At 52.6% G+C, this 16315-nt stretch overlaps 1 protein-coding gene across 3 annotated transcripts in view; it reads right to left on the bottom strand.

Moving 5' to 3' along the window:
* Positions 1-298: 298 nt before the first annotated feature.
* Positions 299-16315, bottom strand: part of SLC6A7 (solute carrier family 6 member 7) — a 32582-nt gene continuing 16565 nt past the window's right edge. For 2 of the 3 annotated variants that reach the window (XM_050961542.1, XM_050961544.1), the window contains 8 exons: positions 15535-15638; positions 14611-14735; positions 12496-12608; positions 12271-12402; positions 11600-11699; positions 10964-11064; positions 8718-8885; positions 299-4985 (listed from right to left, as the gene is read on the bottom strand). In XM_050961542.1, the coding sequence (XP_050817499.1) occupies positions 4776-4985; positions 8718-8885; positions 10964-11064; positions 11600-11699; positions 12271-12402; positions 12496-12608; positions 14611-14735; positions 15535-15638 (1053 nt within the window). In that variant the 3' untranslated portion in view covers positions 299-4775. The remainder of the gene's footprint in view (positions 4986-8717; positions 8886-10963; positions 11065-11599; positions 11700-12270; positions 12403-12495; positions 12609-14610; positions 14736-15534; positions 15639-16315) is intronic. The other variant, XR_007775384.1, reaches the window with a different exon arrangement.

A 16315-nucleotide genomic window follows, 5' to 3' on the forward strand; every position in this document is an offset into this window, starting at 1 on the left:
GCAAGAGCCATTAGAGCTGTTCCCTGGGCTCTGAGCTGAGGGAGATGGCATATCGACAGGGGAAACAATTAGCAGCGTCGCCTCCATTAGGCACCAGCCATAAAGGGGAAAAACAGAGCTCCGAGTGGGGGAATAGCTGCGTCTCTCTCTAGTGCCCACCATTAACCCAGCCTTGTATGCACACGCAGGAGGATGAGCAGCCAGACAGCACGGGAATGTCTCGCTCCCAGCCGCTGGGGCTCGATCACTGCCAGCCGCAGGTGCTGGGATACCTGGGACTCCAGAGGGAGGCAAGAGCTTTATTTCATCATAAAAGTATTTACACTCATTGTCCCCGTCCCCCCACGGCCATGCCCACGCCAATACAAGTTTGCTGTGGCACTGAGGAAGGGAGCGGCATGTGGGAGATGCAGAAGGGACCCCAGGAGGTGCAGGGGTCAGTTATATGCTGTCCTTGGGCAGCGCACAGGTGGGTGGCCTGTCTCGTCCCAGTCTTCAGCACAGAAAGGAACTGAGCTGAGACAGGACTGCCAGGCAGGCCCGGCCTAGCTCAGGAAGGGCCACCAGCCTGCTCTTTGGCTCACAGGACTCTCTGTTGCATGCTGGGAGCTGGCTGCTGTGCCTGGGCTGCTTCTTGTGTATTTATCTTCTTCGGGGCAAAGGTCCCAGGCGGGAAAGTCCACAGGGCTTCGGTCAGCACGGCCATTGCATGTACAGCGGGACAGTTGCAGTGTAGCTGCCTGCAACACGATGACTCTCGTAAAGCCACCAGTGCTAGAGATGGCATTTAGCACTAAGCACACGGTACCACAAAACTTCATTTACCCATGAAAGCCATCTACAATCAAATCCAATCCAGTCTAGGACAGATCTCGGGAATACACAGCCCTTCAAAACCCAAACCAGTCCAGGATGAACCTCGGGAACACACAGCTCTTCAAAACCCAGTCCAGATTGTCCTGGACTCCAGGGGATGCAATAGCCCTCAGGAAGTGGGGAGGTTCGATTTGGAGACACACAGAAGCTGAGCTATTGGAGCCGGAGAAAGGCTCAAACCGTAAAATCCAGATCCAGACAGAGACTTTAAGCCCACGTGGAGGTTTTTGGGACCTGGGGTTTGGCTTAGCCATTTTCAAAATTCAGCCCTGGGTTCAGAGGTGTTTGGAGCTAGGATTTGGCTCTGCTCCATCTCGAATACAGCCTTGGAAATCAGTTGCAAGGACCCCCAAGCACAGCCTTTCTGGTGCTAAGTTGGTGTGTCTGCTTCTAGTCTCTCTGGGTACATCTACACAGGCATAAAAGACCAATAAAAGGTCTGGGTCAGCTGACTAGGGCTCACGGGGCTTGGGAGGCAGGGCTACAAATTTCTGTGTAGACTCTGGCATCGTGTTGAAACCTCAGCTCTGGGACTCTGCACCCTTGTAGGGTCCCAGAGCTTAGGCTCCAGCCCAAGTGTGAACATCTACACAGTGATTTTTTCAGCCCTGCAGCCCAAGGTCCCACGAGCCCAAGTCAGCTGAGCCGGGCCAGCCGTGGGTTTTGTATCCCTGTGTAGACGTACCCGCTCAGAAGCTGGCTGTGCAGAGGATCATGAATATGAAAAACAATGGCCTAAGGGCCTCCATGGAGCAGTTGTCTGGTGGTTATGGGAGATGATGCATTGGGCTCAGTGGCCTCTAGGAATGAGCTGGTAGGTTTGGAACCTGTGTTCAGGCTGGTTTGAGCTCAGGTTAAGGGAGAAGTTTTGGTCCTTCAATGCTGTGTCGGAAACACTGCTCAGCTGGAAGTGGAAATAACCCTTCTCGCCCCCAAGGTGGCGTCTCACCACTACACAACTGGTGCGTTAATAATGCAAGAGCGAGCGAGCTGGGAAGCCGCCAGTAACTGCCCATTTCAAGCCCAGGGTGCAGTGAAAACAGTGCTCACAGAAGGGTGGATCTTCATTTGTTTGCAATGTTACATCAAAAACACACGCACGCTCAAGAACACACATCACAGTAGGCAAACACGGGGTACACTACAAACCACCAGGGGGGCAGCTTAGGTAGTGAACTGCTGCTCCCTAAAAGAGGGTGCCCTTCACCCTCCATGCACAACAGCACCCACAGGAGCTGAGCTGCTGACGCACAGATGCACAAACACACACTGACTGCCAGGACCCTGCGGGGCAGGCTTGCAAGGTTGGAAATCACAGGACCTGGAATCATGCTGCCAAGAGCCATTGATTCCGTGGCCTCCAACACTGAGGGTGTGGCTACACTGGAGCAGGACGGGCAAAGTCTGGCTCAGAGAGACGTGCCCACGCTAGCTCCAATCTAGTGCGCTAACCGTAGCAGCGTGACGCAGCAGCGGGAAGGCCTGGCAGCCTCACGTACAATCCCGTGGGAGACTCTCAGCACATACGGGGGGAGGGGAGGCAACTACCCCCTTCCGCTACTCCCACCACTGCGGCTACCCTGCTGTTTTAGCGCACTGCCTCTGATTGCGCTAACAGGGGATTGCGCCCCCAGCTCAAAATGCAGACATCCCCGCACTGCATTGAAAACCTGGTTTCACGCTGCTGGACCCGGGTCTCGCAGCCCTGCCAACGCTTCCGCACTGCACTCCGCAGACCTTCTGGCTCGGGTCTGCGGCTTGACCTGCAGCCACACTGCAAATTGCCAGGGCTTGGACCCACATCACGGCAGATCGCAGGCTCTGAACCACTCCCCTAGCAGGGTCCTAGGACCCAGGTCAGACTGATTTGTGTGTGGACAGAAGTGGGACTTGGGCTCAAACCTGATTCAGAGCCCAGGCTCAGGTTACGTCTACACAGCTAAGTGCCTAGGTCAATTGATGCAGGGTTCAAGCTGTGGCCTAAACAAGCAATGTAGATGCTCAGGCTTGGGCTGGAACCCGGGCTGTGAAACCTGGCAACAGGGGAGGGTCTCATATCCCGGGTTTCAGCCTGAGTCAGAATGTCTACACTGCTCTTTTGAGCCCCGCAAGCCCGAGTCAGCTGATCGAGCTCTGAGACTCACCGCCACAGACTGATTGATTGATTTTTGCTGTGTAGATGTACTCACAGTGCACAGGGTACCCACACCCTCAGACTGCCGAGGGAGGAAGGTGTGGAGAGGTGTGTGTAACATAGGGTGAGCAGAAGACTTGATTATATAGGGACAGTCCTGACATTCAGGGCTTTGTTTTATATAGGCGCCTGTTCCCCCCACCCCGTCCTGATTTTTCACACTTACTATCTGGGCACCCTACTGTAGGAATTGTAAGAGGCCATTGGGGGAGAGGACTTCCTGGAGACTTTAACAAGTCAGAATATTCCTGGAGCTATCCTCCATGTCATGCAAGCACTGATTGCCAGTCCAGGATTTTCCAATTGCCATGTGAGATAAGAGACACCCCCCAAAAAACATCAATAACCAGGACTACAAGGGTAGGTGATCCGTGCCCACCTTGAATGGACTCTGGTACTGGAAGAGAAGAAGTGGGACTAGATTTCTGACCCTGCCTGGAGAAGACTCTGGAGCGGAGGCTGCCCCTCAGCATGGGGTCTCTGTGCCCAGCGACTGGGATCTTGCAAAGAGCCCATGCAGAGAGGTTTTTTCCATTCCTTTCTGTGAAGTTATTTTAGTAACACTTCCAATAGCTTCTCATTCATAATTCACGGGGTAGTCAGCACAGCACAAGCACTGCACCACAACGGAGCACCAATGCCAGAGAGCGCCTGGCTGGTCCTGCTGCATCCTTCACTCAGGGGCGAGTGGGCCGACCCCCTCACATTGCAAACGAATGGAAAAAACACATGGCAATCACGACAAGTGGGCTCCCCCGCAGCCTGCACTCTGCTCCCAAGGTGTGTGACTGGAGGGCACTGCTGAGATTAGACATCGCCCCCATGGGCCCTACTCTGCTCCACCCTGGGCGGGAATAGGGGAGGGACAGCCACAGCCAGAGGCTGTGCCCCCGCACCAGCTGCAGTCCACTGCGGAGTTTACCTGACACCATCTCACCCCGAGTGTGAAGAGGGGCCCAGAGTGCAAATACCTTTTAAGAGCAACCTGCAAAGGATTGATTTATCACAGACCCAGGGCCAGGTTTTACCTTTCTCTGACGTGCCCAGAAAGGCCTGGGAGGGGGCAGGTTGGTTTGTTTTATAACATGGGGTTTCTTTTCCCTAGACTTACCTATCAAGAATAGCCAATCTGGTCTTCCCTGCTGTTGTTGGAGGACCCCAGCAGAGGTGGGACTCACGGGCACTCACACCCCTCCACAGACAGGGTGGGGTTAACAAAGACATCCTTTCTTCACAATGTTCATGTGTCATTGGAGTTAAACAAGATTAGCAACAACAACAGCTACTACTAGCCTTGTTCTCCACTGCCTTGCTCACTGATGCCTGGGCAAAAGGAGTGCAAAGTGGGTGCATGTCGCAGTCTTTACACAGGGGTCGATGAGTCATAACTCTGAGCGGAGGGCACCCAGGCAAGGTGGGGCAGGCCTGGAGCAGGGTAGGGTTGGGCAGCTGGTCCCGGACACTGGAGAGCTAACACACACATTCATTACACAGCCTGCCACACTGAACGAAAATCTCAGCAACATTGGAATTCTCAGCAGCGTTCTCCTGGACAGGCCAGGGCATCCCATGGGATGCTGGAAGGTCAGCAGCTCGCAGCTGCCTCTAGAAAGGCCTGTTAACCGGCCCGAAGTGCCTAAGTGCAACTGTGCAAGTTCAGGGGTGCAGTCCCCATTCTCTGCTCCCCACTGGGTTCGTGGCCTCCTCACATCATGGACTCCTCTTCCTCCTCGATCTCCTTGTCCACCTCGATGGCTGTGTTCTCATAGCTGGTAATTCCCCCGTATTTCCTCATGTGGACCATCAAGGGTTTAGGGGACTGGCTGCCGGCCAAGGTAGCCACGTACATGCCGGTTCTGTTCTCCTCCAGAGAAGGGCCCCAGTCCATGGCTGGCCGGCTGGCTTGCTGGATTCTCTGTGGTTGGAATCAGGAGATGAACAGGGGTGTTAGAAAATCACTCACTAAGCACTGAGGCTCAGCAGTGGTGACAGATCACCAGGTGAGCTCTTCATACAGTGCTCCACCACCTAGTGCTCTGCACTAGACTCACTCCACAGCTCCTGTCAGGGCATCAGAACCAACGGGGTCTGTAATCACATGGGGCACCAGACCATCTCTAGCCGGCCCACAGAGAGTGCTGTAATTACATGGGGCACCAGACCATCTCTGCTGCCTGGGGCCGTTATGTGTTTGGATCATCTCATTAACGCATCAGGCACTTTGCTCACTGCTCATTGGTTCTCAGGGGTAAAGGCACTCTCAGAAGCCGTGTGATCAGCACCCACAGGGGCTGCCTGTCTGCCCAAGTCCTGCAGCAGTGGCCGGAGGGGAGCTCCCTCCCCGCAGACCTGCCCCTCAAAGGGCAGCTCAGGGGTCTGAGCTGCTGTGCTTTTCCTGTCAGGTTACGGCCTGATGCACCTGAGGACTAATCAGCAGGGTGAGAGGCTTTGGGGGAGGCAGCACTGGCTTGCGGGGGGGGGGGCAGCTTCCCACTATTATCCTCACATTTGTGTGATGAGAGCAGCAGGGCTCAGGGGACACCAGCCTGGTGCAGGAAAATCACCACCCCCACCCACCGGAACTGCCATTGCTTTAATGAGTAATCACCAGCTCACAGCTGCAAGCCGCCAGCAGAAGCCTCTGTTTGCACAAGAAGGGGTGGGGACACTCAGGCACAGAGGGCAGGGATTGGCTGAACCACCCTTCCCTTAATGACTGGAGAGGTGGGGATAGCCTTGTCCCATGGCATGATGGGAAGGCAGCTCAGTATAAAACCCCTGGCAGTGTTCTAGTAAGCTAGCTAGTGGCACTGTTTGTGGTCTATGGGGAAAGGGTTGGGGGTCTGAATTAAGTGCCTGTATTTGCTACGGTTTATCCTAGGGGCTGTGGCTCTGTGATGCAGTAAGTAGGGACTGATAGGGAGTTTCCTTTTATTTTATTAATCTGTATTAGAGATTGGGCCAAAGCAAGAACCCTGATTCATCCCTCTCTTGTGGCCAAAGCTGCTGAGACGCCTGGATCTGGGTGTAGCTTTGCCACTTGAGCTCTCTCAGTTGTGTGTTTTTCCTCTGTCAGGGAATGAGGAAATTCACTGAAGGAATCAGACCTTCCAAGGATATTTACATGATGCTATTTTGGGAGTGAGCCTGGTCATTTAACCTCAAGAGCAGGGGTCTGCCTCTCTTTGCAACAGGGCCTTTGGGAGCCTGACTGGGCTCCACCCTGGCATGGGGCACAAGCAAACTGGTGTTCTGAGCTCTAATCTTATTCCCTAGGGGATGTTTGTCTGTAGCCCAGAGCTACCCGTCTCTGCTCCTGGGCAGGCAGGAAGGGTGTGGGCTTCTGGAGTGTGTTAACGGAGTCAGAAAGGCCATTGCTATGGCTTAGTGTTGTTATCTACAACATGAATGTAGTTCCTGTCAACAGGGAGGGAGAATGCAGCAAAATGTACACAGGAATAGCTGAAACTTCAGAGCATCAGCCAGAAACAGCTGATCTGACTGATCCCAGCTACTGCCAAACCTGGCTACCTGAGCCCATCCCAAACACAGCCATGGCCCTTGTAGGAACGTAGTGCCCAGAGAGATTGCTTTGGGGGCAATACTGAGCCACAATGGGTAATGATTATTTGGCACTGCAGAGCCTTAAGCATGGACCCATTAAGGCTCAGCATTTGGACAGTTGCAGGGGAGCCTCACATCTGACCCAGTTAAAGGCATTTACTTCTGCTTCTTCCCCTTCTGTTGTTCATCACCATATGATGATAACAAGACAAGGGCAAAGTACTACACTCAGGAAGGAAAAATCAAATGAATGACTCCAAAATGGGGAATAGCTGGCTGGGCAGCAGTGCTGCTGAAAAGGATCTGGGCTTATCGTGGGTCACAGATTGAATGTCAACTGTATAATGCGGTGACAAAAAAGGCAAATACTCCTCAGGGCTGTATTAACAGCAGTGTCATATGTAAGACCGGGGAGCTGGAGGACTGCATCCAGTTTTGGGTACCACACTTGAAAAAAGGTGTGGAAAAATTGGAGAGATTCCAGAGGAGAGCAACAAAAATAAGAAGTTTAGAAAACCCTGATCTATGAGGAAAGGTTGAAAGAGTTGAGCATGTTTAGTCTTCAGAAGAGAAGGCTGCGGGGGCATGTAACAGTCTTCACATATATAAATGGTTGCTCTAATAGAGGACAGTGATCAATTGTTCTTTATGTCTAGAACAATCAGTAATCAGCTTAGTTTGCAGCAAGGGAGATTTAGGTTAGATATTAGGAAAAACTTTCTAGTTATAAGGACAGTGAAGTCCTGGAACAGGTTACCCAGGGAGGTTGTGGAATCTCCACTGTTGGAGATTTCTAAGAACAGGCTGGACAAACACTTGTCAAGGATGATCTAGGTTTACTTGGTCCTGCCTCATCCCAGGGGGATGGACTAGATCTCTTGAGGTCCCTTCTATGTTTCTGTGATTATGTAATACAGGGAACAGAGAGGCTGTACGTGGAAATCTGTGCCACCTCTTTATACCTGGCTGTAGATTCTGCCATCAGAACTTCACTTTCCTGAGGCAAATCTAGGGTGACCAGATGTCTCAATTTTGGAGGCTTTTTCTTATATAGGCACCTATTACCCCCCACCCCATCCTGATTTTTTACACTTGCTGTCTGGTCACCTTAGGCAAATCCAGTGACTTACACTGTTTTAATTGCATAGCCCACTACATTAATGTCACAAAACACGTCCAGAGCTGCTGGGCACTTTTCTTATGGAGGTGCAAACACACACAGGTGTGTTGCCTGCTGTCCAGCATGCACCATGAATCCTCATGCAGCTATCTCCAGACACGCTGCCTACATGCCAAATGGGGCAAGCTCCGGTGCATCCATGCCCCCTCCCTGCACGTGGGCTGCATTCGGAATCTGTGCATAGGCCCCATCCATGTGTGAGCCACGAACAGTGATATCACGATGTGTTGCCATGGGGCCTGGCAAAGAAGTGAGGCGGGGCCTATTTCCTCTCTGGATTATCATTCCCGGTCTGCATCTGAAATATGCATGACTTTGTGATGTCCCGTGCACACCACTAGAGGGTGCCACACACCATCGTAAATACACGGGAATATGCTGCCCTGTACACCAGTTCCCGGGATTCGTGGACAGGGAGGGCGGGATTTGAACCCGTGCTGCTGAGGTCAGGCCTTTGCGCTTGCTGGGGCAGATGCATTAAATCCATTCTGCAAAAGTTAGACAAGATAGGCATCCTGGGGCCCTCAACTCCTGACCAGGCAGAGCTGCTGGGGGAGCGAACAGCCCCAGCCCCAGCCGCCATGAGCCTGGAGAGCGGAAGGATTGCCCTAGACAGGCGGCTGTGAGATAGCCCAGCCTGACATGATGCTCAATTCTCAGCCCTCACACCTGGGAACAGCCCCAGGCGCCCGGCCCCCTTTTGCTCTATGGCTAGAACGAGGACTCCAAAATGAGCAGGAAGGGGGTTGTCTGTTACCCAGCAGGAACCAAAGACCAACATTTCATGACACAGAAAAATGCAGTGGGGAGAGCTGGGGGATGCAGCCAAGGGAAGAGACGCCCTGGAGCGGTAGAATCCTCTCCCTTTTTACAGGCTGCTGCCCACCTCCATCTGCCACTTACCTCCCACAGTGTCCCTTCTTCTCTGAGCACCGCGACCACCATCCCTGTGGGGATCATCAGGCAGGAGAACAGCCCCATCAGGATGCCAAGGACCTCGGCCCAGTATGGGAAACGGTAACTCCCATACTCTGAGGGCTGGTACTTGACTATATTGTACACTAGCAGGGCCTGCAACACAGGGAGAGAGTCCAAGGGATGAGTCCTTCCTGGGGCTGTGTGACCCAAGAACCCCTCAGGGCCAGCTGGCCAGGGGGTTACAGGAATGACCTGATTCTGGGCTGCACATTCTGGTTCACCAACATCTCTCAAATGAAAGCCAGCGTCACACCAGTCTCTTTGTGAACTGTATGTACAGGTGCTATGCAAGGAGTTATGTGTACACACAGCATGGCCAATATGTTCTTAATTTGTATCACAGCAGAGCTGGAGAACCAGATTTTTTGCCAGACGAGGTGTTTATTCACCTGTCCCTCTGTTGGCTAGGCAAGGTGGGTGAGGTGATATCTTTTATTGGACCAACTTCTACTGGTGAGAGAGAGACAAGCTTTCAAACTACACAGGACTCTTCTTCAGGTCTGGGGAAAGTACTCAGGGTGTCACAACTAAATACAAGTCAAACAGAGTTTAGCATAAATAGTTAGCACATAGTCTAAGGGCCCATTCAAGGTGAGGTGGCCCAGTAACACCTCTGCAGTCACAGGACAAAAATCAGGGGTGGGGGGGTGAGGTGGGACTAGTACGTTGCAGATTGTCATAATAAACCACAACTCCAGTGTCACTCTTCAGCCCATGACTTGTTGTGTCTAGCTGAGTTGTGAATTTAAGCTCCCAGGCTCGTATTTTGGAAGTGTTGGGCAGGTTTCTTTGGAGGATGAGGACTGAGAGGTCAGACAGAGAGTGATTGCTGTGTGAAAAGTGTTCACACACAGGTGATATGGTGGTTTTGTCTTTTATCATTTTCCTCTGTGAGTTCGTTCAAGTGCATAGCACTGCCTGGTTTCCCCTACATAGTTGCTGGGGCACTTATGGGCTGGATGAGATATGCCTATCACAACATATGGTGTATGTGAGGACCCATGGATCTTGACTGGTGTGTTGTGGAGATATGTCTGCAGGTCTGATCTCTGTTGGATGTGAATGAAACATTGTAGCTAACACAATGGATGCCCCTTGACACACAAAATTATTGACGAGATGTAATGTCAATAGAAGAGCAGCACACAGGAAACAAAAGCCATGGGGGGTTATCCTGTCTCTGGGGATCGACAACAAACTCCGGGGATATAAGTAGAAGTCACAGAAGACACCCCTTTATCGTGCCCCTAGGAGGTAAATGGGCAGTGCTATGACATTCATGAAATCAGGATTGCAGCCCAGCTGGGCTGAAGATGTTGCAAAAGGCTTTGGGTGAGATAACATTTTAGACAGGAGGCTAACCATAGTTGAGGTTACTCTCTAGAAAATGGGCAATGATTTTGTTTCCCGTTTCCTGACTCACGATCACTTGAATCTTGGCACTCTGATAGTAAATGCATTGCTGTTTTCACTATCAATGTATCTCAGTGCGGTGGTGTGAAGCAAGGTGCTGGGCCTGAGCTGAATCGTAAACGCTGGTGTGAGTACTGTTCCTTTGGGGGTGGCAAACCTGGTGTTTCTGGGAGTGTTCAGTGGAGAAGGGGCTGAATGCTATGGGGAAACGCTTCAAAGGGGCTCGGGATCTGGAGCGCACCTAATGTTAACCTGTAAGGCAAAGCTAGGGCTGGCATAGCCCAGAGCAGAGCGCTTGGGTGGCTAACAGGCTGGAGATGTCAGGGAGCAGACACCCAGTTAAGTACAAGCAAGACTCTCTCATGTTGGCAGCAGGGGGGTAACAAGGTGACTCCCAGACCTAGCTACCCCGAGGACTGTCACAGGCTGGCATCCCAAATCCTCTGAAGATTTCTCACCCAAGCCCAGCCCTAGAACTTAGTGACTCTCCCCCCCTTCCCCTCCCCCCCGGAACCTGGGTTCCCCAGGCTGGGATGGGAAGGGGATACAAAGACCCCACCAAGATTAAGCAGGTTGGAGACCCATGCTGATACGAGGGTGCAAGGACCATTCCATGCTGCTGGCTGAGAGGGGGAGCCAGGCGACTTGGGAAAGATTTTGTCCTAATGGGACTAATCCAAATGGTGCTGAGACCATGACAATGGGGCACGGCAGAGTAAGGGAAGCTCAGCAAACGTCGGCAGGGTCACACCAATTACCAGCATCATTGCCGGGGACAGGAACATCCAGCAGGCTTTAAAGTACAGCCCTGGTTGGAAGCCCAGCATCATGTGAATATCCCGGCAGAACCGCTTCATGCCTAGAGAAAAGAGGAGGAGATGGCATGAGAAATCAGCCAGCAACTCTAGGTGCGGGATCTCCTGGCGAATCTCCAGGCTCCACAGAGGCACCCCACCTGAGGTGTGAGCTCAGGGATTGGGCTGTGTCAGCCACAGGGGCCGAGAGAGCCAGCAAAACAACAGATTGTCTCCTTCAGTATCACGTGACTTTCTCGGCTCTGCTCGGAGAGCAAGGAAGGGGTTAAACTTAGCTATCCGCTACCATTGTGACACAAATGTCTCTGGCTTGATCTGGAACTTGCATCTAGCTGCACTGACACCTGGGACACAGCAAGAGCCTGGAGCTGAGGTGTCTAGTCCTCTGCCATGGAGTTCATCTGCTCAAGCTGGAAACGACACCTCCTGCTCCAGTTCAGACACCCACTGAATCGACGAGTTTCTCCTCCCCAGATCTCACTTCCATGTCCTTGTTGCTTCACAAGCTTTTGCATGAACCTCTAGATGTTTCACCACAAGCCCTGCTCGGGAGAGTCCATGGAGGCCAGTTGCCCTTACCATAGACACGTGTCACCACCAGGCAGGTTGTAATCACCACCACCATGAGTCCAAACCCAGCACTGTAGTCATCCAGCAGGACTAGCCAGTACATCCCGCCCTAGAGAGAGAGAATCACAAGCAGCCAGACCCTCAGAGAAGGACCTGTTATCGCCAGAGCTGGTCGACAAGCTCCCACCCCTGTTCCCTGGCCTTTTGGGATGGATTCTCTTGTGCCCCTTTCCTGGTGACATTTGGGAGGCTGAGTTTTAGGAGCCTGAATATTCATAGGAAGTGAATGCCAGTGTAACCATCCTTTTAGCATGCTTGTCCAATCAGGGGACAGAAATAACGCCATGCCACATATTAGATCAGCTGCAGCTTGGATTTTGAATCTCAAACACAGAAATACTCACAGCGAAACGTTAATATACATGGGCTCTGCTGATTGGATACATTATTCCCTGTGAATGATTCACTCTCTTCTGATATCACCTAGCCTCTCCACTCCCACGGCCCTATCCAGTGGGACACTCCATCTATTTCTCTTCCTGAGCCCCTTCCCACTCAGTCATAGTCACTAATGATCATGGAGCTGACAAACATCCCCCTGTAAATCCTGAACTAAGTGAGCGCTCAAACGCCAGTCAAAGTCGACCCTGACAAGCCGTCCCATGGGACAGATTGCCTACCTCTGTCGTGAGAATGAGCCCCATCAGGTACATGGCGATACAGATGATGGCTGAGAAAAAAGCCTTCTTGGGCCGCAGGTAATAAGGAAACTCATCGGTCACTGCGGTAACAATGGTCTCCATGAAGGCAAACTGCATATAAGTGAAAACAAGCCCCTCTAAGCCAGTGGGCTGTGCGCTGGGGAGGGGGGTTAAAGGACTTGGGTCGCCATCTTGTGTCCTTACCTGGCTGTCCAGGCCCAGGGTCAGCAGCATGAAGAAGAAAAGGAAAGACCAGAGTGGAGAAAGAGGAAGCATCGTCATGGCCTGGGGATACACCACGAAAGCCAAGCCGGGACCTAGAGGACAGGCAGAGGATGGGGCAGTGAATGGGATCAGCCACATCAGACACAGCTGTTACTGCCGGGCAGGCGGAGGGAGTGTGCCAGCCCAGGCAGGGGATGGCACCACCGGAGCAGGACGGAGAGGCGATCTACCAGAGCAGGCAGGGGATGTTCCCCTGTGTGGGATCGAGCAGAAGCAGGCAGGGGCTGGCACGTGGGAAGGGGCAGGAATCCGGGCTTTTTAATGCTATTTTTTTAGATAAAAGGTAACGATGGCCTTTTCTTGATCAGCAAGAGTGTTGCGTAGCGCACGGCAGGCAAGTAGAGCTCCCAGCAGCAGGCACCTCGTCCCCTCCCTCCTGCCTGGGAGGTCTCCCCCCATCACCCACGGCACAGGTTTTCTACACAATTGTACGTTCCCTGCAGAGAGGCAGGGGGCACTGTGTGGGAGGCTACACACAAGGGGGATGAGCCCTATAGGGACGCACTGGCTGGTGGGAGCTCCCAGCCTCCCCCAGCTGGAGGAACTGCAGTAGTATGGGCTGCGGCTGGAGGAGGTCCCCGGTACCTCAGTTCTCCCCACGCACTGCAAGAACATAGGGCTCCAACAGCTGGGAGGGAGCCAGCGTGGAAACGGACGTTAGCCCTTTCAGAGTGGAAGCTGATGGATCACAGTCTCCAGAAGCCACTAGAGCGGGACTCTCTGCCCTGCCCAGTTTGTTATCGACCCACCAAGGCCCTGAATGAGACAGCTGAGCACGATGAATGCCCCACTCCCCCCAAACCCACTCGTCTGTATCAAGGTGCCATTGCTACAACAGGCAGTGTTGGATTGTGGAGCAGTATGGTTTTATTCAGCCTCTTGTCTGTTGCCCCCTGCTCCCCCGCTAACATTCCCCCCTCTGCTCTTCAGGCTGGTTATTGTTTCAGTGCTCTGGCCTGGGTTTAGAGAGCTAGGCTAATGCTCATAGCTGCATGCTCAGGCTCTGTGTGTCCTGCTTCATCCCTCCCCTCTGTAAGTAACACCATCCCCTCCTCCACCCATGGCCTCTGGGCAGCGCCTGGTCCCACTCCCAAGCCATCTCTCTTGCGTGGCAGAGTGAGGAGCTGGCATCACACCACCAAACCACCCTTCTCTTCCTCTGGGCATTCCTTGCGTTCTCTGACACCTGCTGTGATTCTGTTTCTGTGAATGACCCATCTTGTTTCACAGGTGTCCAAGGAGACGTATGTCCCACCTGAGCCCAGATTCCTCCCTGGGGCTCTCTGAGTTGGCTCTGGCTGGTTTATCAACCTAGATCCCTTTATTACAGTCCTACCAGACCGTCTGAGACTTGGACAGCAGCCTGGACTCATTGCAAGGGAAGGAGTGATGGCTCCCTGCACATGGGAAAGGATAAGGGCCTGACGACTGCACCAGAAGCACTGCTCTGTCTGGGACGTTCTGCCTGCGCTGGGAGGGGGAGAAAGAAAAACGACCAGGAAACAGCCACCATTAAACGCTGATTTCAGCCTCATTAAGTGGCCACCTAAACTGTGCTCCCAAATTCTGAATTTGCAGCTGGACACTTAGGCACCTGCTTCCCCGTTCTGCCCCGGGGAGTACCCATTTGTGCACATAATGAAGGCAGCTGCTTCTGATCCCCAAACCATCTCCAGGAAATGGCAACTCAGTAGGAGCTTAGGCTGGACTCATGGATGGGTAGAGGGAAGACCTGAGTTCTAATGCCAGCTTGGCCCAGCTTGCATGGCCCACTATGTTCCATTTTCTCACCCACCAATGGAGGATAAAACCGCCCCCCTTCGTAATGTGCTTTGAGCTCCTCCAGGGAATGGCTCTTTATCTGTGCAAAGCCTCGTGGTGATTATTGTTTTAAATTATCACACCTGTGTCCCCTCTACATACACACCCCAACCTACATACATCCCCACGCACATGCATGTATTCCTCCCACCACACACAGACACACGTACCCAATTACACAACAAGAAAAGAATTATAATGTTTTGGTCTGACCTGCTTTTGCCACTTGGTTAACAGGTATGCCCAGCTCCTGCGACATGTAGCCCAGGACAGAGAAGATGGCAAACCCGGCCAGGATGCTGGTGATGGCATTGCCCAGGGTGACTATAAATGTATCCCTGCAGAACAGATAGCAGCTGATCTGAATGTGTCTCCACCAGGGCCCGAAGAGATAGCACTGCTGAGAGATCACATGGTTTCCAGAGAAGAGAGAGGAGGCAGCTGCTGACTAGGGAGGGGCACCAAGGAAAGACCCACTTTTGGGACACAATTTGTCTGTCTGCTCCAAGCTGAGATGGGTTCCCCAGTTAGAGAGGGGACATTCTCTTTTCTCTTTGCCAACGTCTGCATTCAGGAGCCTGTGGGGAGCTGGACTTACAGAGAAACTAGAAGTGTGGAGACAACACTGGGCAACTTCCCAGCCTGCTTTGGGTTTTTATTACTAATATCAGGGAAAATCAGTTGTGGGGGGCAGTTCATTCAGCTGGTTCTCAGCTCAGCTTGGCTGTGAAACACCCCTGTCAGCACCTGACAAGGCAACCCGTTCCTCAGTGTCTGCTGGGGGCCAGAACCAGGCTAGGGAAAGTAGCACTCAGTGCCTGGCTCGTGCAAAGAGAAGAGCCTCTCCTGCATGCCTATGGGGATGTGGGTGTCTCTCCTTACAGGTTGCCACTAGGTTCCATGCATCCTTATCTTCCTGCTTGTTTCTTGCCTGCTTCCTTCTTGTTATCCACCTTATCCTGACCCGTGTGTTCCCTTTAAAAAGACAGCTGGTGCTTACCTGTTGGTGTCCCATGATATGGAGCTCCCATTCCAGGAAGAGAGGTTGTACCTAACTCTAAGGACTCAGTTTGAACCCCACTGTGAGCCTCACCCTGAGGCTCACCTCCATGCCCTGTGTGAAGACTAGGAACCCACCTGTAAATGTTCTGGTGGAAGGTGTTATAAGACGCGAAAGTGAGCAGTCCCCCGAAGCCCACTCCAAGGGAGTAGAAGATCTGCAGAGCTGCCTCTATCCACACCTGGGTGGGGGAAACAAGCATGAAAGGAGTGCAAATCTCAGCTCCATTCTCAAGAAGAGAGCACTTCTCGGGGTGTGATTCCCTCTGCTCCAGGTGGACATGCTGATGCCTTTTAACGAGTATATTTCCATTCTTTGTCTGCATCGCCAACACTGATTCCATCCAACACGGGTCTCCTAAGGTCAAGTGAGTGTAGCTCCCATGGCCCTTCGCTTCTGGGCTTGCTTCACAAAGAATTGCCAAATGCTCCAGTGGACTCCAGCCCTGACCTGGTGGAACCACCCTAGGAGGGTGTTTGCAGCCCAGGTTTGGACTTCTCCACTTGCTCTGAAATGGAGACCCCGTCGGATCTGGAAGTACCCACATGGAAGAGGGAATTCAGTCTAGCTGCCTATTGATTACCCTAGGCTGCTCCACCAATGGGCCATCACCATAAGGGAGGGAGAAGGGAATCAGTCCAGGGGGTTCTCCACTGGCCTCCAACCCAAAAGCAAATGGTGGAGAAGAACTGCATTTGGCCTCTTTGTTCGTGCATGCTTGGGCAGGGTGTCCTGGGCTTCCTAACAGCTGCTATTCATGCTGCTGATGTGTTTGTCCTACTTTATGCCTGCACAGTGAGATCCTGATTGCAGGGATCAGGCTGGAAATGATTTCCTAGGTTTTCTTTCCTACTTTCA

This window comes from Gopherus flavomarginatus, chromosome 7 (assembly GCF_025201925.1).
Source record: "Gopherus flavomarginatus isolate rGopFla2 chromosome 7, rGopFla2.mat.asm, whole genome shotgun sequence".
NCBI lineage: Eukaryota > Metazoa > Chordata > Testudines > Testudinidae > Gopherus > Gopherus flavomarginatus.